Source organism: Athene cunicularia (assembly GCF_003259725.1).
Source record: "Athene cunicularia isolate RWA chromosome 5 unlocalized genomic scaffold, athCun1 chr5_part1, whole genome shotgun sequence".
Classification (NCBI taxonomy): Eukaryota; Metazoa; Chordata; class Aves; order Strigiformes; family Strigidae; genus Athene; species Athene cunicularia.
Window position 1 is genome coordinate 2941203 of NW_020799101.1, and position 23957 is coordinate 2965159.

General features: G+C 41.6%; 1 protein-coding gene across 1 annotated transcript in view; it reads right to left on the reverse strand.

Moving 5' to 3' along the window:
* Positions 1-1128: 1128 nt before the first annotated feature.
* SOS2 (SOS Ras/Rho guanine nucleotide exchange factor 2) overlaps positions 1129-23957 on the reverse strand; it is a 53685-nt gene continuing 30856 nt past the window's right edge. Inside the window, exons 10-24 of the mRNA XM_026849168.1 lie at positions 22212-22339; positions 21219-21874; positions 18350-18431; positions 17499-17621; positions 13890-13993; positions 12450-12669; positions 11386-11505; positions 10516-10678; positions 9298-9415; positions 8493-8665; positions 6344-6460; positions 4580-4841; positions 3585-3626; positions 2281-2390; positions 1129-1909 (exon numbers count right to left, since the gene is read on the reverse strand). Coding sequence (XP_026704969.1) covers positions 1400-1909; positions 2281-2390; positions 3585-3626; positions 4580-4841; positions 6344-6460; positions 8493-8665; positions 9298-9415; positions 10516-10678; positions 11386-11505; positions 12450-12669; positions 13890-13993; positions 17499-17621; positions 18350-18431; positions 21219-21874; positions 22212-22339 — 2928 coding nt within the window. The 3' untranslated portion in view covers positions 1129-1399. The remainder of the gene's footprint in view (positions 1910-2280; positions 2391-3584; positions 3627-4579; positions 4842-6343; positions 6461-8492; positions 8666-9297; positions 9416-10515; positions 10679-11385; positions 11506-12449; positions 12670-13889; positions 13994-17498; positions 17622-18349; positions 18432-21218; positions 21875-22211; positions 22340-23957) is intronic.

Genomic DNA, 23957 nt, shown 5'->3' on the forward strand with positions numbered 1-23957 from the left:
GCCCAGCGGCAGACCGAAGGATGACCAGCAGCATGGAAAACTGTGGCATTTTGTATTGCCAAAGTTGTACTAAATCCAACTCCCAACCTTGTCCTTACAAGGAACACGCACTGCTCAAGCTCTTAAAAATTAAGACTGGGGTGATTTATTAATCTTGTTAAGAACTCTGATACAAAGCACAGTAAAAGGCCACAGACCAGTAAATAAAATGTGGCTTCTGGCCACTTTATAAATGCTGCTACAGTACTACCAGTAAAACAGACTCACTCTCACACCAGTTCAAACAAGTAGTTCAACTGGCAAATAAAAGTTCCATTCACTTATCAGTTTAAAAAGTTTAATAAAGCTTTAAGTGTTTGCTGGTTTAAATGCTACCAATTTCCAAAATGGATTCACGATTAAGTTAAGTGAGATCTAAAGAAAGTTATTAGGTTTGGAAGGCAAGACTGTTCCTAAGCCAGAGGAAACACTTCTGACTGCATAAGATCGCAAGAGTAGCAGACTGTATTATAGGCCTCAAGTCACTTAAATTTATACAGGTTATTAGCATTATCTGTAAATATACAATATAAACAATTGTACATACACGGCATATAGCTTTGTTCTCCAGAACAGTAGACAACTCTTTAGCTTAAGACACCTTTGCCTACCAAAACAAAAAGGCACATCTGAACAAGATGCATGCTAAGTACTAGGGATCCTTTCCAATATCCAAGGCAATGTCCTTGTCGATCCTTTCTCAGAATAATCAAGACCAACTGAATATTTTGGTATTTAGATTCAAACCTGTTTTTCTTTTTCGTCTTCAGCAGCAAATCAATGGCAATTAAGACATGGCATGAAAATATTTGAGAACAGTAGCTGTCACTCATAAACCTCCAAGCTTACATGAAGTTCAAAAGGCAAGTGGCCAGAGGTTTAAAATTAGTAACACTGTATATCCTCGTGTTGGGTAATCACCCCATTGTTCTTGTGTTTTAGTTAAAAAAAAAAAAAGGCCACTAGTGCTCAAATTTGAAAAAATTCCACAGACGCACCTTTTTTTGGCTCAGTGCAATTAAATGATGTCAGTTTAAATTCATTTAGTGTAGTTTACAGTGCAAAAGATAGATTTTTTGTGTGTGTGTATGTATACTGGCATAACTGTCGGCACTGAGGAGGTGAAACAAGGCAATGCTGCTGATCACCTGAGGGTAATGCTGTCAAACAGACGCAGGCTAGAGTGTGTGGAGTCTTATTTTCCCAATTTAAACTTTTTTTTTTTTTCTCTCCGATCAGCAGCACTTTAAGAGCATAATTTGTGAAAGTAGTAAAATACACTGCCTTTTTTGAATAAATAAAAAAAAAAAAAGGAACTTTACAAATACTATTCCAGTGTCAATGACTACTACGGCTAAGGTCATTGAGGAGTTTCTGCATTTTCTAGCAAAGACAGTCTGTGCAAAGGAGGGTGGGAGAGCTCCCTTTTGTAAGTCTTTGGTGGCAGTTTTGGTAACTGAGGGCTCGAATTGTGCCGGGGAGGGACCGGGGGCGCCGCCGGGTGGACCAGGTTGTTGTGATTGGTGCTGATGACGCAGCAGCGGCGCAGCACCCTGGGAGAGGGGGTGCTGGGAGGGGTGCCGGGAGAGCTGGGGCCCGTGCTCGCCTCCCGGAACCACTCGGGATCTCTGTGCGAGCGTCCCACCGGCGGCGGCTGGAGGTTTAGGGGGCAGTTGATGAAGTGTTCGGGCGGCCGGAGCGGTACCGGTGGTGGAGTATCGGGAAGAGGGTCCCGGGGGGGTGGAGGAGGAGGGCTGTGCAGCGGCTGCTCGAAGGGGGTGGTGTAAGCAGGAGCACGAGGTTGTATCTTTGGAGGTGGCGGCTGCCGAGGTGGAATTGCTGGAGGATCGTCATCCGCCTTTAAACTTCCCTATAACATCAGAGAAGAGAACGTTGTAAGAAACGTAGATGTTTAGATAAAATAACGTATCTTTAGACAGAAGATTCTCTTGATTTCTGCTGCTGGTGTGATCAGAAACATGATCCTGGTGTAGCTGTGCCTTTCATCTGAATGTGGCCACCGTGGTTCTGAATTAGCTAGCAGAAGTTTGGAAGCTGGAAACCTGAAACTCCAAAAGGGCAAGCAGAGCACTGCATTTACACCTACGCGGCTACGTGGTTCAGCTCCATGATCTTAGAGGTCTTTTCCAACCAAAAGATCTTAGAGGTCTTTTCCAACCACAATTATTCTGGATGTTCCCTGATTTATTATTGAAGTTACTCAATACAGGACAGAAATACCTTAGCATTAGAAGCATCCTGATCCATCTTTTTTCGTGGCGGAAGTGGAGGAGGGTTTTGAGGCTCATCACTTAATTTAGGAAAGCTACCCCATGAGCTGAAGAAAGTCTCTGGAGAGAGAGAAAAGCAGGTAATTTTACTGCTTGTGCCACATCTGAGGAACATATGCTAGAATACTAAGCCAAACTAGAAGCAACTCAAATAAGCAGATCTTTGTGCTCAACAGCAACACAAACCCTTAACCTCGGCCATATGAAATTCTCATTCATTTCTTTAATCAGATATAGGCCTCACAAAGTGGTCTCCTGTTCCCAGTATCAAAGATACACATCAACAGTTAGCAGGCAATGCTAAAGGACAGAAAAATAAAGTGAACTCCTAGTGAGCACTTAACTTTCTCTGCAATCCTCTCTCTATTGCAGAATTCACACCCCCACCCCCCCTCCACACCATTTACCACAGTGCCTGCGGTTTGCCCACATGCCTCAGTTACATGGAAGGTTTGTTCTCTCTGCCATATGGGTACACGTTCAAATTCAGAAATTTAGAGGCTTTGTTAACAGGTCTGCAACACTTCTAAAGCAGGAGAATTATACACTGAACAGATGAGATTAACTCTTACAGCATTTTAGGACATTTCTAATCCCTCCTTTTTACAGAGACCAAAAAAAGAAATCCTCAAAGTTAAGAAACAACACTACCCCCCCTAACCTGTATTTGTGACTTTTGTCACACTTTTGCTTTTTTTCCTCTTAGAAACGCACAGAACTTTGTATCAATACATTAGGTACCTGTGCTCTCCAGTTTGAAATTTTAAACATATTATGAAAAAGTGTATGTGCCTGTGTAATAACGGAGTAAATAGAGAAGTTGAAAACAGATTAATACAGGATATCACTCACAGCTGTGGCACAAAAAAGCCCCTCTTCTTTCCTAGCAATAGAATATATTCACTAAGTGGTAATGTGAAATTATATTTTCACTAAGTGGTAATGTGAAATTATCAGATGGCTTAATTTGTAGCATTAAACAAACAAAATAATCACCAAGGACATTCCAAACACAGGCACAATCATGCCAGAGGCTGGAGGGAAAATAAACCAAACCAACCCAGACAGTTTTTACACTTCACAGACTGCTTTAGTGAACATTTATCTAAAACCTGTACAAAAAATCCTCTTAGAACCCTAATGAACGCAGCCCCCGTTTTCATCCCAGATTTCAGATTTTAATTCCCATTCAGCTCTCCCGAAGCCAGAAAAAGCAGAGTTAAATGAAACACTCAACGGAATTATGATACTCACTCGACTGTGGCAAACTGACGGGAGCGAAGATGCTATTGTTACCTGTTAAATGAAAAATCAATTAAAGGCCTTCCAGACAGAACAACTGCACTACAGCACATCTGTGTGTGAATGCCCCTAAGATCACGATACTCTCCAAGTTTATCTATTACTAATATGAATTAAAAACCTTCCTGTGTAAAAACATTCCTGAACCAGAGATTCTAAGTTATGCTGGGAATTAAACTTCATCATTCCACTCTGTTCTGACACTACCATGTTGTTGTTTGCTTCCTCTGTAGCCCAAATGCTCTCAGAATTTACCATATAAATTTTTTTTTGTTGTTTTTGCCCCCCACCAGGCTTAACCCACCTGCTGAGTCTGCAGCCCCCCCAGAGCAGAGCCAAGGCCTGCCAGGCGCTGCTTTTGAGCCTAAGGAGCTGCTCACAGCTACAGGCAGAGCTCGCGAGCGTTATCAGCGCATCTGAACTAAGAGTGTTGGTTTTTTAATCAAGACTGCGTTTCGGAGTGAGTGTCCTGCCCATCCCTGCTTCTGGTGCTTCGGATCACATACAGACTGGTGGATTCCCTTCAAAGGAAATTAAACCAGAACCAGTGAGGGGTGTTCAGTGCACAAGCCCACTCCAGAAACACCCACTGGTGCAGATGCCAGGCCCCTCAGCACCATTTCTCTCTACGGACATGCCATACGTGGTAAAGCAGGCAGTAGTGCCTCATGGGGATGTCTCCCATAACAGACTGCCTCAGCTCCAGCAGGCAAAAAGACTGGAAATGTCACTTGTTCTTTAACTACTTACAGCAGGGATTTCCAAACCACAGTACACATTAACACTGACACAACTTCACAGTCCACAATGAAATTCTTAAGTGGTTTGTTCAGGTGTTTTTTTTTTGTTTTTTTGTTTTTTTTTAAAAGTCTGGTGTATACCCCAACACATTTTGGAAGCCTGAGGGACAGCAACAACAATTATTAAATCATACTGCACATTTTTACCGTAAGAACTGTTGAGATCGATGTCTAAAAACACACTGAACTCTGAAGAAGCAGACACTGGTGGCGTAGACGGTGTGTTTGGAGAAGTTGGTGCCGATACTGTTGATTCATGCTCTGCCTCAGTGATTCTACTGAAACTTATCTTACTTGGTTCCTTTTCAAGTGGCAGTGGATGACTTCTCAAGGTGCCAGAGGTGGAGCCGTGTCTGCCGGTATTGGGCCTTATCCCGGGAGATTTCAGAGGGTATGTTGTTTTTCTAGGCTGGAGAAAGTAAAGCTGGTTAGTACTGCTAACATTTCAGATAGCAAAGCTGCCAAGTCTCTATGAGACCTTTTTTTAAAAAGCACTTATCAAATATACCTTAAAAAATGGTACAGCCTTCCTACAATTGGCTCGAGGTACAGTTTGTAGTTATCTATACAGCAGGAGTCTACTGAAAAGTTATGGATGCAGCTTAGTGCATTTTTTCCCCCCCAGCTTAATAATTTTTTTTTTTTTTTCCACAGCTATGATGAGTCAAGTTTCAGATGCACACCAACCAGGACAAAACACCAGGAAGAACAAGTTACAACCTTGGGAGAAAGCAAGTTATTTTAAGTGCCCCCCTCCAGGCCTGCAAAAGAGCCTTGTAACAGCATCATAGGAGAGGCTCTGTGCTTACACCACAGAAGGTCACCAGGCCCCTACAAGTGTCCAAGGGCAAGGACGCGCTCAGACACACGTTGTCTACGTGCTCGGGGTTAGTCGGGACGAAATTCTTACACACACATTACTGGTGTGAATGAAAAAAGCCTCATTAGACTCAGGTGTAACACAGCACAGATCAAAGCCGGTTCTTTGAAGATGAATTATGTTCCAATCCTACAGGGGTAGGCATGACTCCACCACATTACAGTACCCGGAACGGGACTTTCCTGAAACTCCAAGAAGAATGTCTAGTTTGGAAATCATGAACCATAAACAATTCATATCCAGTTGACCAAGACGGGCAGCACGAATTATCTATTTTTAGAAAACATTTTAGAGAAATTACTGTAAGCCGCGTTTTTGCAACAGTAATTTCTGTTGTTTTCTTGCTGTATTTGTAGTATCATCTCACTCATTCCTCTAACATGTGATTGCTAAAATGATTTAGAGCTCTCCCAAAAATTAGATGTCTCCAGCTACTGAGAAGCACAATTACAATGTATAAAACCCCAGTGCTGTACAGAGCAATCTTTTGGCTTAAAATGAATGCTGAGCTCCAGTAGCTATTTTTAAAAAAAGACAAAATTGCTGCTCCTTTGAATCGAACTATATTTTGTTCAACAAGAAGGCTGCACCTTATCAATTCTTCAATTTTTGCAACAATGCAAAATATTTAGAGCAAAACAGAAATTAACCTTTACTTAAAGAAAATGTAACACATTAATTACGTATAAAATCCATATTTCAATTAATATTTTATCAGATTTCTTGATAGTGTGAAATAAGAAATGTTATTACGTATTCTATCAAATGGCTGTATGGTAAGAAACTCAAATTTAAGTAGTAATATTTTAGGCTTTGGGGAAAAAAAATGTTAATTCTAAAATAAGCCAAAGGTAGTATGTTTTAGTAGCAAAAAATATCCCAAATAAAAAGTATTTTTAAGTCAAGTTTTGCTGAAAAATAATCCGATGATACATAATTCTGAAGGAAATATATATATAGTGTATTGAGTTAACAATGTATTTTTTTTTCACAGTGGACTTCAGCTATTTAGTCTGCAGGACAAGACTTACAAATCTGGGTGGTTGCTTGCAGTTTCGAGGTTCAATTTCTAATGACTTGTTGAACAGATAATCTGTAAACTCTTTTTCTGGTATCTTCCCCATAGGATTGAGATTTTCAAAGAATTTCTAAAGGAAACAAGAATCAATAATATTTAAAAAATAAGCACATACACAGAATTTTAATGAAATGCTTATAAGCCACTGATTTAAATTCTTGCTTCTCACTACAGTGAAGCTTATTTCCAGGAAAAACCTGAGACGGTGGTGGAAGCGAAGGCTGTGCTAGTGCTGTCTCTCAGAGGTGCTCTGGAGGTGCTGAGCTGACTACGAAGCCCAGGATGGGATGGAGGACAAAAGCAGGAGGTCAGAGGCAGGGACAGAGCACAGGACTGGGCTCCCTGAACGCCCGGCGGTCCCACTTAGCTGCTCCTGCTGCAGCTGGTGTCTCTGCGTGGTGAGCCACAGCGTTTCCACCTCTGCTTTCTGCAGCACCAATCCTGCCCTCCCTTGAGCTGAACGTACTTCCTTGGCTTATCAACACTGAAAAATCTCCTAAAGCCTTTCCAGACATGGCCACAGCAATTAAACAGGCAACGCAAAAACCCTTTTAAACAGCAGTATTATTGCCTGTTTAATTCTTCACGTAACTAACTTCTCTGTTGCTTCCTGCCCGCTGCTGAGATGGAGAGCTGTCCATGCTGCTGTTTTCTAGAATTAGCCCGGCGATTGGGAAGTGCTGGGCACTTACAGCTACGCTTGTCCATCATTATTGCCTCCATAAAACCCACCTACCTACCATTACATGGCTCATTGCTGTTTCAGCATTTAAATACCTTCAAATCATCTGGGATTCACTAGCCTTTGTCTTAGGTAAGTAACTACTTGAGCATCCTCTCGTTTCTAAAGGTAGTGCGGGTGGACACTGGTGCATCCCCACATCTGCTTAGCGTCTGCAGTGCTGAATGACACATGAGCTTCAACAAGGGCAAGTGCCAGGTCCTGCCCTTGGGCCACAACACCCCCCTGCATGGCTGCAGGCTCGGGGAGGGGTGGCTGGAGCTGTCTGGGAGAGAAGGGTCTGGGGGTTCTCACTGACAAGCAGCTGAACAGGAGCCAGCAGTGTGCCCAGGGGCCAAGAAAGCCAACGGCCTCCTGGCTTGGATTAGAACTATTGTGAGCAGCAGGAGCAGGGAGGTGACAGTCCCCTGTGCTCGGCACTGGTGAGGCCACACCTGGAGGGTTGTGTCCAGGTTTGGGCACCTCAACACGAGAGAGATCTGGAGGGGCTGGAGCGAGGGCAGAGGAGGGCAACGAGGCTGGGGAAGGGCCGGAGAATAAATCCTGTGAGGAGCCAGGGAAGGAGCTGGGAGTGTTCAGTGTGAGGAGGAGGAGGCTGAGGGGAGCCCTCATGCCTCTCTGCAGCTCCTGACAGGACATTGCAGAGAGGCCGGGGCTGGGCTCTGCTCCCAGGGGATCAGGGACAGGACAAGAGGGAACGGCTGGAAACTGCCCCAGGGGAGGGTCAGGCTGGGCAGGAGGAGAAAATGTTTCCCAGCAAGAGTGGTCCGAGAGTGGAACAGGCTGCCCAGGGAGGGGGGAGTCCCCATCCCTGGGGGGGTTTCAGGGCCGTTGGGATGAGCTGTGGGGGGATGTGGGGTAGGGGAGAGCTTTGTAGTCGGGCTGAGGGTTGGACTCGGTGATCCTGAGGGGCTTTTACAACCTGAATGATTCTGTGATTCTGTCTGCAGGGCCAGGAGGCTTCTGTCAGAGGTGCCATTACAGAATGTCCGAAGGACAAAGTGCACTAGGCACGTACACGGCATTTTAGGTGAAAGGCAACTGTTTTTTCTTCCAAAAGTTCTGCTGTTTAGTCACTACCTTATTCTGCTTCATTGCTAAAAATTCTCTCCGAGACCAGCCTGCAGAACCATCAGGGATGAACAAGACCTGGAACCTGGAATCCAAGCAACTAAATCCCCACTTCTGGCCAGTCCTTTGCAGTGGTGGTACTTTGTCGTCTACCAGCCACTGTTGCCCCCCTCTTCTGATGGCCACTTTCATGCAAGATTAGGTCTAGTACTAGAAGACTGTCATTTTTTTGTTGTGTACATTCTTTTCCCTCTCCTACCCTCAAAACAAATACTTAACATTTGATTACCCGAATTTCTGGCTCTATCCGTAAACAGTAAGGCTGGTTTTGATACTGCTGAATTTCTCCTGTAATTTCAGCCACTTTTCTCCTCTTACTGAAGTTAATTAATTCTTTCCCTTGTCTTTTAAGGAAGTCAGGATTCCCTTCTTCTGTCTTCAAAATATTTGTTAGGTATATTCCTGATAAAAAGAGAAGTATTTATTGAATTTCATTTTCATTCCAAGGGCAGATTTCATGCTTTCTAATGAATGATGGAAAAGTCTGAGCACATGTAGACCATTCCCTTTCACTCCAACAGTTTATTGACTGCCAAGAATGAATCAAGTTTGCATTTTACATAGGAACAATTTATCACTGAAGTAATATGTTTTATCTCCTTCACATGAGTTTCTGAGTTTAGCAAAAACCATCTTCAGGTCATTGCCATAAACAGATCACCAATGTGGAGGCGGTGCTATAAAAAAGTAAGGTAATATTTATACCAGTATAATGCCAGTAATCTGTATACTCAACTAGAAAAATAAATTTTACATGAAAGACACTACATCTTTTATCATCTAGTGGAAGGTGTCCCTGCCTGTCCGTGGCAGGGGGTTGGAACTAGATGATCTTTAAGGTCCCTTCCAACCCAAACCATTCTATGAAGTCTAAAAACATTACAAACGTAGGAGGTCTAAAGTCACATGTTATATTAGGTTTTTTTAGAGCTAAACACAACCTTGAACACTTTAAACAATAGTAACACATCTGCATCAAACTCAGCTTAAGACTGACAATGCACACAGGATTAGTTGGCCCTGGTGTTACTTACCAAAGAAAGGCACACAGGGTGGATTGATTGACTTGAGTTTAGCTAGATACTTTTTAAAATGATCTTGACTTAATTCTACTGCTTCATCCAAAACTCTTTTTTTTCTTTCCTGTAGTGCCTAAAGTGATCAAAGAAAAAAATAGGGATGCAAATCTTCTCAATAGCACAGTTAGCAAAACCAAGGCAATTCCCTAGTTCTCTCAGCAAAACTTAGGAAGTGAAATTCAGATTTGAAAGAACCTCTTTTGTAAATGGTTTGCTCTGGACACAGCACTATCAGACCAACAATTTAGTCACGTGAATCATGAGGCTACTGTAAACAGACTATTATTTTTTCTATCAACTTAAAAGTATCATGCTGGTCTTTAATAAAAATTAAACATTTAATTTGGATTTTAACTTGAAATCTTCGTGCTGCCTTTCAAAGACATACAAAACTCAAAGCATTTTATTCATACTTCTTTTTTTGTTTTAGTCAAGGCAGCCTTTGCTGCCAAATCCTAGGCAATTCTTTCCTTGGCAAGTGAAAAATGGAATCACTACTCGTGTAGTAGCCTCTCTTCCTACTGTCCACCTAAACCATTTCAGCAGCTATTTGTTTGTGCCTCTGACAGTCTGAATTTTCTGAGACTCAGCCAAGAGAAGTTCTTGTGATCGGTCAAAATCCAAGTTTTAGCTATCCCCTCCCCATGCCCTTCCACCCTCATTTCTTGCGTTAGTAGGAAATGCTGTTCAAGTGTTCCAGTCCAGGGTTCTCAGCCCTGGGATCCTCCTCTTTATACCCACAGAACTCTGGACTGAAGCAGCAGGTTTTTCATAAGGGTCATTTGGATGAGATGTTGGGGGATGTGGTGTAGGGGAAAACCTTGTAGAGTAGGGTTGATGGTTGGACTTGATGATCCCAAGGGTCTTTTCCAACCTGAATGATTCAGTGATTTCAGACAGGTAAATGAACAATGACCAAATGGCCACGGCATTTCCACTTTTTGGGCTGAATACACATAAGAAAAAATCTGCTGAAAAGCTCCACTTGCCATTACAAACCCTTTGGGACACCCAGCCCATCTCGTTTTCTCATAAATAACTTTGAACATTTCACACTTTTCTTCACTGGAAGCAAGTGTGATATGAATACTATAGATTTCACCTCAGAAGGGCGTGAGGTATTTTTCTGTATTCTGATTTTTTTTTCCTCCAAGAGCAATGCCCAAAACGTACCTCAAATGTGTGATCTAGTCTGTACACGGACACAGAGTTCATTGCACTGACGATCTCCAAAACACCATTGAAATTATTCAGATCTTGAAAAACCTGCAGGATTTCTATAATCCTACTCAGCACAGCCACTCGCTCTTCAAAGTTCTCGGTTTCCACTATGCACCTAATCAAAGCCATAATTTGAGAAACACTGATAAATAAAATCTGACATTTTGCTAGCTACAAAACCAAAATTTTCCAAGCAAAAGCTGTACAGTACATCCAGTGTGCACACTTTGGCTCTCTTTCAAGAATCTCAAGTACAAATTTATGTAATCATGTCTTACATATGTTCAAGTTGGAAAGCAAGAAAGGTTTTGGCACATCCTGTAAACCAATAAAGCAAACCTCAAGCACGATCCAGGGTAAGCAGGGTGACTCTCATGCCTCTGTCTCTCCATTTCAAACTGACCAGGTACAGACACACAATCTGCAGCACTGGCCATGCCCTCAGAAGTACACGATCATCTCACACGAGAAGGGAGAGAGACTAAGACAAGGGGACAGACTCGACTGCTTTCACCAGAGATGCAGAAAAGCGGTGCTGCGTCCCGCACTGCCTTCAGCACCTTTTGATGTACTGTACAAATGCAAGCAAGGTTTGTGCTGACCAAGTGGATGTAACTGGAAAAAAAAATTATCTTCCAGTCCCAGGAAGAGGAAGCATATGCGATTAGCATGGCACGCACCCTTGAACCAAAACCTGAAATTACTGTAATACTCTACAGCAACCTCCAGACTCAAGGCAACAGAAATCAAATAGCAGAAAAATGCTTCTTTCTGAAGTTCAGCAGGAGTTAATGCCACTACACTATCACCACCTGTACTTACTTTTCAAACCAAAGAGTAAGGTTTGTAGTATGACGAATCATTTTCAATAGATTTGGGGAGTTAATTTCCTTATCTTCTTTAGTCCACACGCTACCAACGAGTTCAGAAGGCTGTACTGCCCTGATAATGACAAAACAAGATGCAGAAGAATGCTCAATACAAACAATAATTGTATGTTCTGCGTTTGCATTAAAAGATTATTTCTTCCTTTAATCACGACTTGATATTTCACAAATACAATCCAATCTAATCTGCTGCAAAACAGTTGCTTAAAATAAGTTTTTGGCGAGTATTTAAGTACAGAAAGAAATGTATTTTTATCTTAATTGAAACTGGCATTTTTGAATAAGTATTTTCAGATAAGAAAGTCACAAAGGAATAAGTTTAATTTCCTGAAAGCATGAGAAAGCAACTTAAAGACAGTTACAATTTTAAAATAGGAAGCTGAAGTACTTTCAGCAACCTGCTGGAAAAGTGGCCCATTTCAACAGAAACCCTGCTGTCACTGAAGCACAAAAGGATGCTTCACCTTCAAGTTTTGTAGGACCTTAAAGAATTTCTACCCAGCAAAACCTAGCTCTCACATCAAGGCTAGCTCTCTTTATTAGAGGTAGGAAACAGAGGAGTATGTATGGTACCAGACTAAAAAAGCTCTTCAGGATCAGATGAGAGGACCCTGACGTACCAGGGCTATGGGTATTGCACAGAACACCCAGGCCTCTGCTATGCAGCTATGAAAGAGGAGCAGAGACAATCATGTTCTCTTTTTATGCTGCGACAAGCCTTTCTTATTAATGTAACATTAGGTTTGCTTTTAACAAGGAGACAATGCAGTTATCTACTCGTAATATTTCAGTGTCCTTCCCATACTTATGTTGTCAGAAGTCTGATATAGAGATGAAAAAACTTCCTTTTTTTTTTTGCCTTGCGTATTTTGATAGCAAACAGAAAGCAAGAAAACCTTTTTCCATAAACTCTAAAAGTCAAGAGGACATACTGTTGATCGATTCTACAAATTGGGACTTTTTTTTCCTCAAATAATCTGAAAAAGAATCAATCCCTACCTATAAAGGTCAGACTCAAGGAGTGTCAGCTGTCGAGCAATTTCTATGGGATGCAGAGTCATGAGGTCCAGCATTTCGCTGTGCCCAACGCGCCAAATGTGCCACTCGATGGGGGGAGGCGGGCTCTCAAAGGTGATGTTGTGACTAATTCCATTTGCTTGAGCTTTCTTCCTCTTGATGATTTTAGCAATTGATTCCACCCACTTCTTCATGGATTTTCCTGCAAAACAAAAACCGTAAAAAACCCCTCCTTTTTTAATACCATCTTAAATGACTTCTGATAATTTAATAAAACCAATCCCCTCCAAAATTGTACATACACTCAAAATTCTGCATTTCTGCATGCAAATTAATTAGGTTTGTAGTTCCCTTTTTTTTTTTTTTCCTTCTGAGTTCTCGCACCTGTATCAGTCAACAAATAGACAGATGTGAACAAATTTTTGGGTGCCCAGTTGTGCTTAACCACATCTACTGACAGTTTCTGAGTAGAAGAAAAGTGACCCTGTATAAACTGTATTTTACTTTTTCCCCCCCAGTTGCAACCATCTTTACTTTGACTGCTAGCTTCATCTGCTTAAAGGAAAACTAAAAATTTAACAAGCTTCAAGTGAGACCGTTGCACCATGCTGTACTAGCGCACTGCAGAACAAAAAGATGAGAAATACATGTTTACAATGTCAGTCCAACATTTACAGTACACAAAATAGGGGACAAAACGGGCAGTACCTTCAGCAATTCAAGCAAATAGCTTTCAAGGGACTAACCAAAATTGAATTATTCCTCTCTGGTCAGCAACAGTTAGCATGGAGACCTCTGCAAAAGAAACTACTGTTCTCTAAGTTTCTTTCAGAATTATATTGTCCAACGTATAGTCCGGCAATGTGAAAAGTAAAGTCTAGAATTGCCAGGATAATGATTAAAATGGCTGTTGCCCTCCACACAGGCTGCCAAAAAATGTGCTAGTTTGTAAGGCATTGCTCCAGAGGAAGTGATAACCCAGGGGGGTCAAGTATCCTCTCCTAAAAGGATAATGATTTTCAGCTGGAACTTTCAATAAATGGGAAAAGAAGATGATGGGAAAAAAAACCCTAATCTCTGTAACCAATGTGGAAGGAATTCTCTACAAATACAACACGGGGAGGAGGAAGGTGACAGTCTGAATTCTAACAACTCTATTGTAGAGTCAGCCAAGGATGAACATTACTGTCTAGAAGTAAATACACTTAAGGTAAATATCATAAAGCTTGAAGTAATCTTTGGTAGTTGTTTAGGCTCCAGGCCAAAGCTTGCTCACGTAAAAGGAGAGTCTCAAACAGCGCAATTAAAGGCATTAAAATTACTCATGTGTGTAAAGATATTCTCATGCCTAAAACCTACCAGGATTAGACCAGAAGGTTGTACCAAAATGTGGAAAAACAACAGGACCACCAGTTACCATACCTCTTACACTGGAAATAAACGTCTCCAATCTCTCTAGTAACTCCGGATCTCTTTCAAAATCGTAAAAATGGTGCTCTACCCAGTGACGAAAAACATTTAATATTCTGAGGAAGGAGAGAAGAAATAAAACATTATGGTTTGTTTTTAAGGACTTCCATGTAAATGCTGAGTGAAACACGATTCTGCAAAACCCGAGTTACAGATTCATGTGGTGATGACTATCAAATACACACGGACAGAGGGGCAGAACAAAGACTAAGCATGGCACCAATGACCACAGAAGTCCCCAGGTGTTTAAAACCTAATTTTACAGTCCTAGCAAATAGTTTGGTGTTTTTTTTTAAATCTTATATAAAGAATGCTAGCACTGAGGTGATTTCAGAAGAGGAAAAAACTTATCAAAATCAGATAAAACTAGCACTTCTAATTTAATTTTCTGATCATTTATTTTTAACTAGAAAAACTAATTAGGATCCCCCATTTGATAAGAAACAAATTTGTAACTGTTTCTTTCATATACACAAATTTCAGCTCAGAAGTTGTTGCAAATGCCCTACTGCCCCACTTCCACAACTTTTTAATTACATAAAGGACTGTACTAGATCCTGTACTTCCTTTAAGGATAACGCTAAACTTTCTCACCTCTAAAAGTGAACTACAACTGCTCTTCTGCCTTCTGCTCTTTGGGTGTAACAGAATAAAAAAATAGTTTTGCCTCTTTTTCAGGTAAACAGGTTGAGCTTGTACCTCAACACTTTGATTTATCGGGGTGCACCATACTGCCTTACCTGAAGGACAAGCAAACATCTCCTACATCAAGTAGTACAACGTATTTTCCCTGTGCCAATGGGACGGGATGATGGGGTTAACAGAGAGCCCCCATACCCAGAGATGGTGACAGTGAGACGTGGGCACTCCTGCCCCATCGCCTTTGTGGAAGAGGCTGAGCTGTATGCAGAGTGCTGCTGAACTCCCCCACTCTTTGCAGCTCAGGATGTTAAATTAAACTAGTGCTAATTGTGTCCCAGACCACTGTTTGGGGTGGGTCAGCCCTGTAGAGTCCGGGCAGGAACATCTGGGAGGGACAGGGCAGACAACTGATGGTAATCTGCCAGTCTGTTGTGAGTCACAGCACTGGAGAAGTCGGCTGGTTTAGCTTAGTCAAATGAAAGGTGCACTACGTGAACACACGGAGAATTAAATAGTTCTCCCCAGTGTGTAAGTTAAAGAATAACGTGAAAGAATGGCTACTCAAACAGATCGTTTAGGCTGGAAATTAATGACACCGTCAAAAGGGATGATGTTTTGAAACAAATTGCCAACAGCAGTAATACAGGATCTTATCTGATCAATCTTTGCCTTTGAGATATCATGGCAGTAATACTGAAAAAGCAAGAAGGATTGCCTGCTTCTGCTTGACTGCAATTCCAGCTTAGCACCTCCTCTTTCTCATCACCTCACATGCATTTTGCCTAGTCAAAGCCATCGCTGTTTCCACGCCTGTGCACTGCACAGCATGTCTACAGCATTTTCTGAGATGGAGAGTAAGCACTGGGGAGGGAAAAAAGGAAGGGAGGGAGGGATAAGCATCTTCACATTCTCCACCTTCTTCCCAAAGCTCAGATCTCTCTGTAGTAGAGGTTAATGTTATTACCAATACTGGCATTTAGAAAGTTCTGCGCATTATCAACCTAACAGCTCAAATTCAGGCACTTATATTCATCTGTAAGTCAGTTTAGAGTTTCAAGCTACTAGAAACATGTGGTATCTCCTAGAAACATGTAGTATCACTGAAATTCAAAGAGTGGCTATAAGCCACAGAAGGGTGTGTGCTTAGCAGCTTTAAACCACGTGTCTCATCAAGCAGGCACCAGTAAGTAGACTCAGCTCACCAACCACAGCAAAGAGTAAAATAATATATATATATATATATATATATATATATATATATATATATATATATATATATACACACACATACATATACGCTATTTATAATTAAAAAAAATTAGACAGCAAAGAGTAGCTGTCATGATAAGAGGTATCCTCATCTCTCCAACAAGGAAAGAAACCAGAAACCCAAACCAAAAACCCTGGAAACTCTGAAACAGGGCACAGGTTACCAACAGCTCAAACAACAACACATGAAGACAAAAAGTACTAAATTGATTTTGGAAATTAATAGCAAGAAACATAGTTAATTGGTGCCTCAACCTTTTCTACAGGTTCCAGTTCACTGGTAACCCCTCGTCCTGCTCAGCTGTGGCAGTCAGCAGTGCTGTAGGATTTGTACCACGCAAAGGGGCACTGTGAGGAGGTCCCCAAAAGACTTCCAGCCTAGCTAGGAGAGGAGGCTATAAAAATGGCAACAAAAGCAATACAGCGATATTTAAACTCTTGAGCCAGTTATGTCATAAAAGCCCATTCTGTGTGAGTTTCTACGAAGGGCTCTACAGGCACCTATGTGGATAGATGCAGAAACAGTTACCAGAAAACGGCAAGCTGAAATCAGAAGTGTGTGCTGAGAGGCAGCATGTGAAGCTCTCCCAAGGCCTGGTAACTCTGGAGACCAACGGTCCTGCTGAACCCACAGCAGCTGATAAACTGAGGACACCAAGGGCCTGATAAATCCGTGCAAGGCCATGAGCACACACAAGTGTGAAGGGTACGCTGAGGTTGTGTAACTTTGGCTACATCCAAGAAGGTGGTAGGAGCTATTTCTCAACAAACATTACAGTATTACACACACACTTGTATTTTTTAGATATATGCACACAGGGGCCTGATGAAAATGGGACTGCTAAGTGACTTTCTGAACACCTACCTTGAAGATACAGGCATGTCAGCATGACCTTTCATTTTGAGTAAAGGGCTGTTGCTCCAAATAGGCAACTGTGAACAACTGTGTGTGGTAAGGCAAAAACTGAGGGTTCTGTGCATATAGTTACCTCCCATTAATAGCAACATCTGGATGCTACTAATAAAAACAGTTTAACGAATAAAAGTTGTTCTGGCAAATATTGGTTGTGATCTGTGTCTCCTCCTGACTTGATCCCCTTTCAGGGAAACAATTAGCCTCATTCATGCTAGAAATGCTTAATTGTTCCCCAAGTTAGCTTGGTCAGCAAGACCTTGAAGATTCACTGCAGCCCGTTGCAATGTGCAGTACAGACAAGAGTCTCCCTGTCTGTGGGCAAATATATCAACGGGGCTGGGAAAGGGAGTAAAATACCAGCAGGGCTGAAAAAAATGGAAACAGAGAAACTATCTTCATAGGGTCTGTTAACAAGGAACCCATTCAAAATGCAGTCAGAAGCATTTTCAGTTATACATCTCACCCACACCCGCTTTCCATAGCAGCCGTACAACGTTCTTGTGGGTGGTGATCACAGCTGCGAGCGGCAGAGAACCCAAGTACAGTTGCAACAACAACAGAAGTCAGTATGACTAATCAGAACACAGTTTGGGATATTAGTCTGGTTGCAGACAGTGATAAATCCCTACTTGACAGCACAGCAGTCTCCAAAAGAGATTACCGTCTCCGGGATCACCATGTAATCAGTAGACTAAAATCTGGCTTTAACAGAACAAATTTAAAAGCAAATCCACCTGAGTTGTACTGGCTGGACATATTCCTTGCGAAATCGCTTAAGGTCTGCACTGATCGGCTGCTCTCCTTTCTCGATTGCCAGTCTGTCTGCTTCAGTCGGCTCAGGCTCTGGGATTTCAAACCTATGAATACGAGAACCAAAAAACTGATGACAATTAAGATAAAACACAAACGCTTTACATAGGGCATGAAGAGCTACTGCATTAAAAAAAAAAAAAAAAAAAAAAAAAAAAAAAAAAAAAAAAAAAAAAATGCAGCGCAGTGAAACTCAAGCACTCATCTAATATCCAGTTTGCCTAGAATTCCCTCCTCCCCTGGCTAGGTACTGCCTACACACCCAGCTCTTGCCCAGTAATTCGCTAGTTCTCTGGTCATCACAAGATGTCTAGACTAAGGGTAGAATGTTTTTAACTACCTGCTAGCTTGATTAAGTGAAGATTAGAAGAAAGCTTAAGAGCGGTGTTATCACACCGTATTAAAATGCTGTTTACATGAAGAGTCTGTGCCTTTCACACAAACTGCTCAGAACATTTCCGTTCTTATTTGCATCGAGACTTTGGCATGCTCAAATACACTCTCACGATCAAGTTAAGCAGTTCAAAACGGTACCACCCCCAAGCTGAGGCACACCGAGCGCTCTAGCCAACACTTAATTTACATAACTAATTGAACAAACCGGGAAAAGGAAGCTTGCATTAAAAACCTGCATCGCTGCATCCCGTTTTAGAAATGACTGCGTTATGAATTTCACTAAAACACGTGCCACACGGCCCTGAGAACCTGAGAGGAAAAGGAGCAGGTAAATACACAAAGCCTTTCAATGTCTTCAGAAAGGGTGACCGCTGCTTACCTTTCTATCAGTAAACTCAGCAGTTCCTGGGGCTTGCAAAAGGAGCGGTACGTGGTAAGGAAAGTACGTACAAAATTAGGATCTGTAAAGACAGAACAAGAAAATGATGGAGTAGTTTTTAATCCAGTTGCAAAATATCAGCTATAAAATACACATATACTCGCAGAAAAAGTTTAAAGCACAGAAAACACACTAAGGTTTTAAGTCAAGCACCGTAATTTGAAAAGTATCAGAAATTATACTGCTTGTGAAATTTTCATTTAGTTCTTCGATGCATTTCCCCTGTAAAAGTATTCAACTGCACATACTTTGTTCTCTCAAAAACTGTGTCTCGGTCTTGGCACGCAGAATGGCTCGCACTCCCTGAATGTGCAGCTATCCCACGGTTTCATAAAGACAAAGAAAACATGACAGAACTAGGCTGTCTATTCTCTTGACATCAAAAATACCTATTACCACCTCGACAAAATGTTTGTCTTACCTGGTCTTAAAGAAAATCTCCAGCAGTGGGGACCGCACACCAGCCCCAGCACTGGGCACACAACTACCCTCTGCAGAGCAGCCAGCAGGGAAAACACGACAAGCAGCAGAGGCCTGACGAAGCAAATACCTGCAGCAGTTCCAGCCGTTCCATCTCCACAAGCCACCACACCTCCCTCCTGCTGCTGCTTGCCGCTGCGGTAGGTGTGTTACCACGAGCCGGGCCTATCCGCAAGCTACCGCCTGTTTTATTGGACCCACTCTGCTATATTAAAAGTATTAAAGGAGAAATATTGTTCCCTTAATCTCTTTTCATTCCACTCTCTCATACAGAGTTTCTCTGGTTGTGAATAAGCGAGCTGATAAATAAATCACTTTACCGCGAGCCACGGAGGGTCAGCATCTGGTCCTAACCCCGACATCCCTGCAGCAGACCCCTCACGAGGCGGTATGCAGCAGCTTCCAGAGCTGCCTGGGAGCAAATCAATGCTGAAATACAGGGAAACCAGGCCTACAGAAGCACGTGCATATCTGCTCTCTCAGAAGCCTGGATCTGGGGTTGGTGGGAGGTTTTTTTCTTGCTGTTCTGTCAGTAGTCTCCAACCTGTCAGCATCAGGTGCAGGTAACTCACACCAGCAGTCTTCAGCATGTGGGCAGTGAATTTCTTCCAATAAGTCCACAAAAGATTAAGACAAACAACTGCTTTTAAGAAGGCTTAAACTCCCTGCAGAGCACTGCTCAACATTTTTAAGGGATCCATACATAGGAACAGGCTTGCAAGCTAAAAGTAATAGCGCTCTCATTCTGTGATAATGCTGCTGAGTGTGCACCCTAGTCCTGGCCTCTTCTGCTTCCACATCACGTCTACATTCACTCTTCAGTCCTATTTACAACTTTTAAAAAGTAAATCTTCCTCTTACAACTGAGCAGGCAGGTGGTTATCTCTGCTTTGCAGACAAGATCTGCAGTTCTCTTAAAACGGGGGCTGCTACTCTGCTCTCTAACCTGTGTAAGTTCCTTTAGTTTTGAAATTATTTATTTTTATGTGACATTCTCAATAAACTAGAAGATACAAGACATGTGCTAATAGTGGGTCACAATTTAAATTAAAGGGTTTATTAACTCTGCAGCTGGTAACTCCTATGGTACCCTGGTCTCAAGTGGGGACATGACAGAGGTTATGCTGCAAATGCAGAGCCTGTGTGCTGGAGCAAAGCCTGCTTCAAACAGATCTGAAACTAATGCAAACCTACAACAAACTGACAGTTAAAAAAAAAATAAATAAAAATCACATCTTGATACAAGTACAAACAAAAAGCACCACCAAGATCTGCTAAGAGTCCCTCCACATGCTGTTAAGTCATCAAAATGCCCTCGTGGAGGCTGAGGGAGAGGATTTTGTTAGTCTTGGCTCCAAACACTGTTTGGAAAAAGCACACAGAAACCCAAGAGGCAACGTTTTCATTGAAGGTTCCCAAGGCCAAAGTGGCAAGTCTTTGTGCGATAAAAACTGAAGTTACGCTACCAAACTAAGACTCAAATACAGTTCATTCAGGAAAAGAGCTAAGCTTACAAGCCACCAAAACCCATCACATTTTAGAAATGGATGACTTGGGGCTCACAGACAACACACACTATGGATTACTTGCATACCACTTAGTTGCATCAACAGGGGAAATGCTAGCTTTCTTTTTTTCAGCTCCACACTATCTAGCCTTAGTTTTACATAAAGACTCACTTAAATACTAGGCACTTTTGCAAAAAGTGCAGAGAAGATTGTTACTATTTGAGAAATTTTACAAAAATTGCACACCACTTCAGCGTCAGCTTCACCGTGTCCCTTTTCAGTCCGTGCTTTTCACCCCAACCCCAAGAACTAACACTTTCATCAACGTTAGCACTTCACCTAACTACTTCAAGGTTTCATTTCTGTGGCTTTAAGGCGGTATTTCACAGGAAAGTCTGCGTAACGCCACCTGCGATCTGCACCCTTTTCTACCAAGGGACTTCACAAAGTAGCAGGTTGAAGTGTAATTAATGTAATCCCCAACCTTTTTCTTCCTCCACAGCCACACAGTCTGTAACAGCACCACTGCTTTAGCCAATATGGTCTCAGGAAACACACTAGTGGCTTCCATTAGATCACTGATACTATTTTTTTTTCTGGTGGGGAGGAGAAAAGCTTGCCTATCCAAATTTTCATACAGCTTTGTCAGCAAAGCCAGCTGATTTAATAAGAGATACTGTTTTTTTTTTTCCTGCAAATCTTGCTTTGCATTTACCTATACACAGGCAAAACCCCAAACAAACAAAAGATAAAAGGATTCATTTCATCACCCATACAAACACGACCTTAAAAAACATAAATATAACAAATGTACAGGATACCTGCATACATATGGTACGTTAACCTTTCAATTAATTTCACAACCGTTCCTCCTTTGATGATAGGAATGCCATTCCTGCTTTGCAAGTTGTCCTCAAAAACAATGTTATCTTCAGAGTCCTCCACTACAAAACGATACACGTTTGGGCTGGGCAACCTCAGTGGCTGCTCATTTTCTTCTTGCAGTAGCACTGAATCAAGCATCCTATCCAGAGTACTGCGATACTGGAGGGAAATGAGAGCGGCCATCCAATTACTCTTCTCTTCAGCAGACTTGGCAGCAAACAATATACTGTTTTCATCTTTAGACACCAGTTCAAAAGCATGTTTATATTCAGATGTGTCATCTTTATCAATAATCTGTATTTTCCTCATGATAATTTTTTCCTTCAGCCTATACTCTGCATTGCTGTAACCGGGAAGCCGTGACTGACCGTGATTAGTTTTACAGCTGATCATTAAACCATCAAAGAGAAAGATGTGGCGTTCGTGTTTGGCTCCTATTTTCGTCAAGCCACCTTCCATTATGAATTCATTACAGCACTGCCCAATATCTTTGCCTTCCCAGCCATCAATATTTTTCTGGATTTCATTCATTTTCTTGATGGCCAAGTGCTTGCTTCTTATTTGTCGGTTATAGAAGCGACAGACAGGCTCCCTTGAACGAATAAAAGAAAAAGTCACGATGGGCACATTCCACATTTGCCATCCCAAGAGACCAAAAAAAAAAATCAACTAAATTAACTGTTTATATCATTATTTCTTTGCCCTAAATATGCCCTAGCCAAATTTACAGTTCCAAATAAGCCACATGCACTGCTTTGGCCAGGGAAGGAGTAAGATACTGACATTATTCATAGGAGTGGACCGTGAAGGTTTTGGGCTGCTACTCCCTTTGCAATGAAAACTTGCATAAAGACATGCCTTGAAAAGGAAATATATAGATTTCTAACAAGAAAAATATCACAATTCCCCTTTGTTTTGTGGATTATTACCCAGGCCGACGTCTCGGGGAGTGTTTGCTGTAGATGCGCTCCATGCTGCACTGCAGATTCAGAAGAGCAGTGATGGCTTGTTTTAAGCACTCCCGATCCTCTTCATCTTCACTGCATTCCTGCAATTGCTGTGACATAATAAACGTTTTTCTTTCAGATTTGTCTCGTTTGTAGAAGGGGAGGAAGACTGACAAACGTGCTTAGTGTTAGCTACAGTACTCACTAAAGCCAGTGGCTTCAAGTCAATGGGGTAGTTATTACCAGAAGCACCCTCCAAACTAGCTATGCATGTAACTAAAAACATTTGTCAGATATTCAGGAAAAGTCAGTCGATGCTCAAGAGGAGAGAGCAGGAGGGAGTTCAGAAAGATAACCCTTTACCCTTTTACTGCCAGGCAATGCTAACTCTCAGACACTGGTTTTCCTGTTATCTTTTCAACAACGTCCTGTTTCACATCGATTTTATTAAATAGGTTGGAGGTTTGAAATAGCCAAAATTAAATGCTGCTTTATGTAACTATGTGTAGTATTCCTTCAGTGAGTCGGTTAATCTCAACATTTCAGAGCAAATTTAAAAGACAGAACGGCTCCGTTCCTCTCTGCTTCTTACCATTCTAAATGCTGCCATCTTCAGCTAGCTCATTTATTTCAAGAAGAAATGTCACTTTTACATGGTACAAACTAACAAAAGTAAAAAAAAGTCTGAAATCCAAGATTTGCTACTAATAGCAAAACATGAAGACAGTGAGAATCACCTTATTTCTTTTTTATAAAGACTAGATCCATCTCCACCACTAGGCAGAAACTTCTGGATTTGGAAATTCAACAGGCTTTCATATCATCTCCATACACTTGGTAGTAATATGCTTTGGGCAAAGCCTACTCACAGAATTCCTCTTTTTGATTCTTTAAGGTGATCACTCCTAAAATACTAGTGATACAAATGAAAAATATTTTTCTTTTTAACCCCTTTCATGTTTAAGGTAATTTTTTTTTTTTTTAAGAAAATTCAAGCAAATATATTGCTGGGCAAAATCAAGACAACCTGCCACGCAGTTTGGGATAAACTCTGTCTTACCTACATACTTTTAAGAGAAATCTTACTTACAATCACTCAGCATGGCAGAAGCCTTCTTTTCCTTTCCCCACTATTTTCCCTCAGCAAGGATATGTAGCTTCCTCTAAAAGTAATTGAGAGAACAGGATTTGACCAGATTGGTCCACTCTCTTCATGTAAATTTTTATTTTTAACATGCCCAAACAACCTCCATCTTGCATATTAGAGAAATGAAAGTCGCATGGCCAAAAATTTCTGGGAAGTTTATGAGCTGAGGAACAGTACAGGGAAGGGAAAAATAAGATGTCTACCTCTGTGCAAACGCTTCTTTTCCTTACTATCAGCCACAGAAATGCAAAGAACATTAAAATGGTGTGAAAAGATGACAAATGTGAAATCCTAAAGGTGGGAAAAGCTACTGAGTCTGGTAAAATACTTTTTCTCCTCACATATGCTGAGCAGAATTTCTTGCATCCCCTTTCCAAAGGGGGATGGCAGTTTGGCAGTTAACAGATATCAAATGGCATGTTTTTCTTTTTTTTTTTTGTATTAAAATTACACATTTGGAAGTAATATACTCTATTTCCACACCTTTAACGCACAGACTCCTGAAGATCAGGCAGATCACCCGAAGCATATCTCACTCTGTCAGCACTGGACTAACACCTGCTTTTCCAAACTCCAGTTCT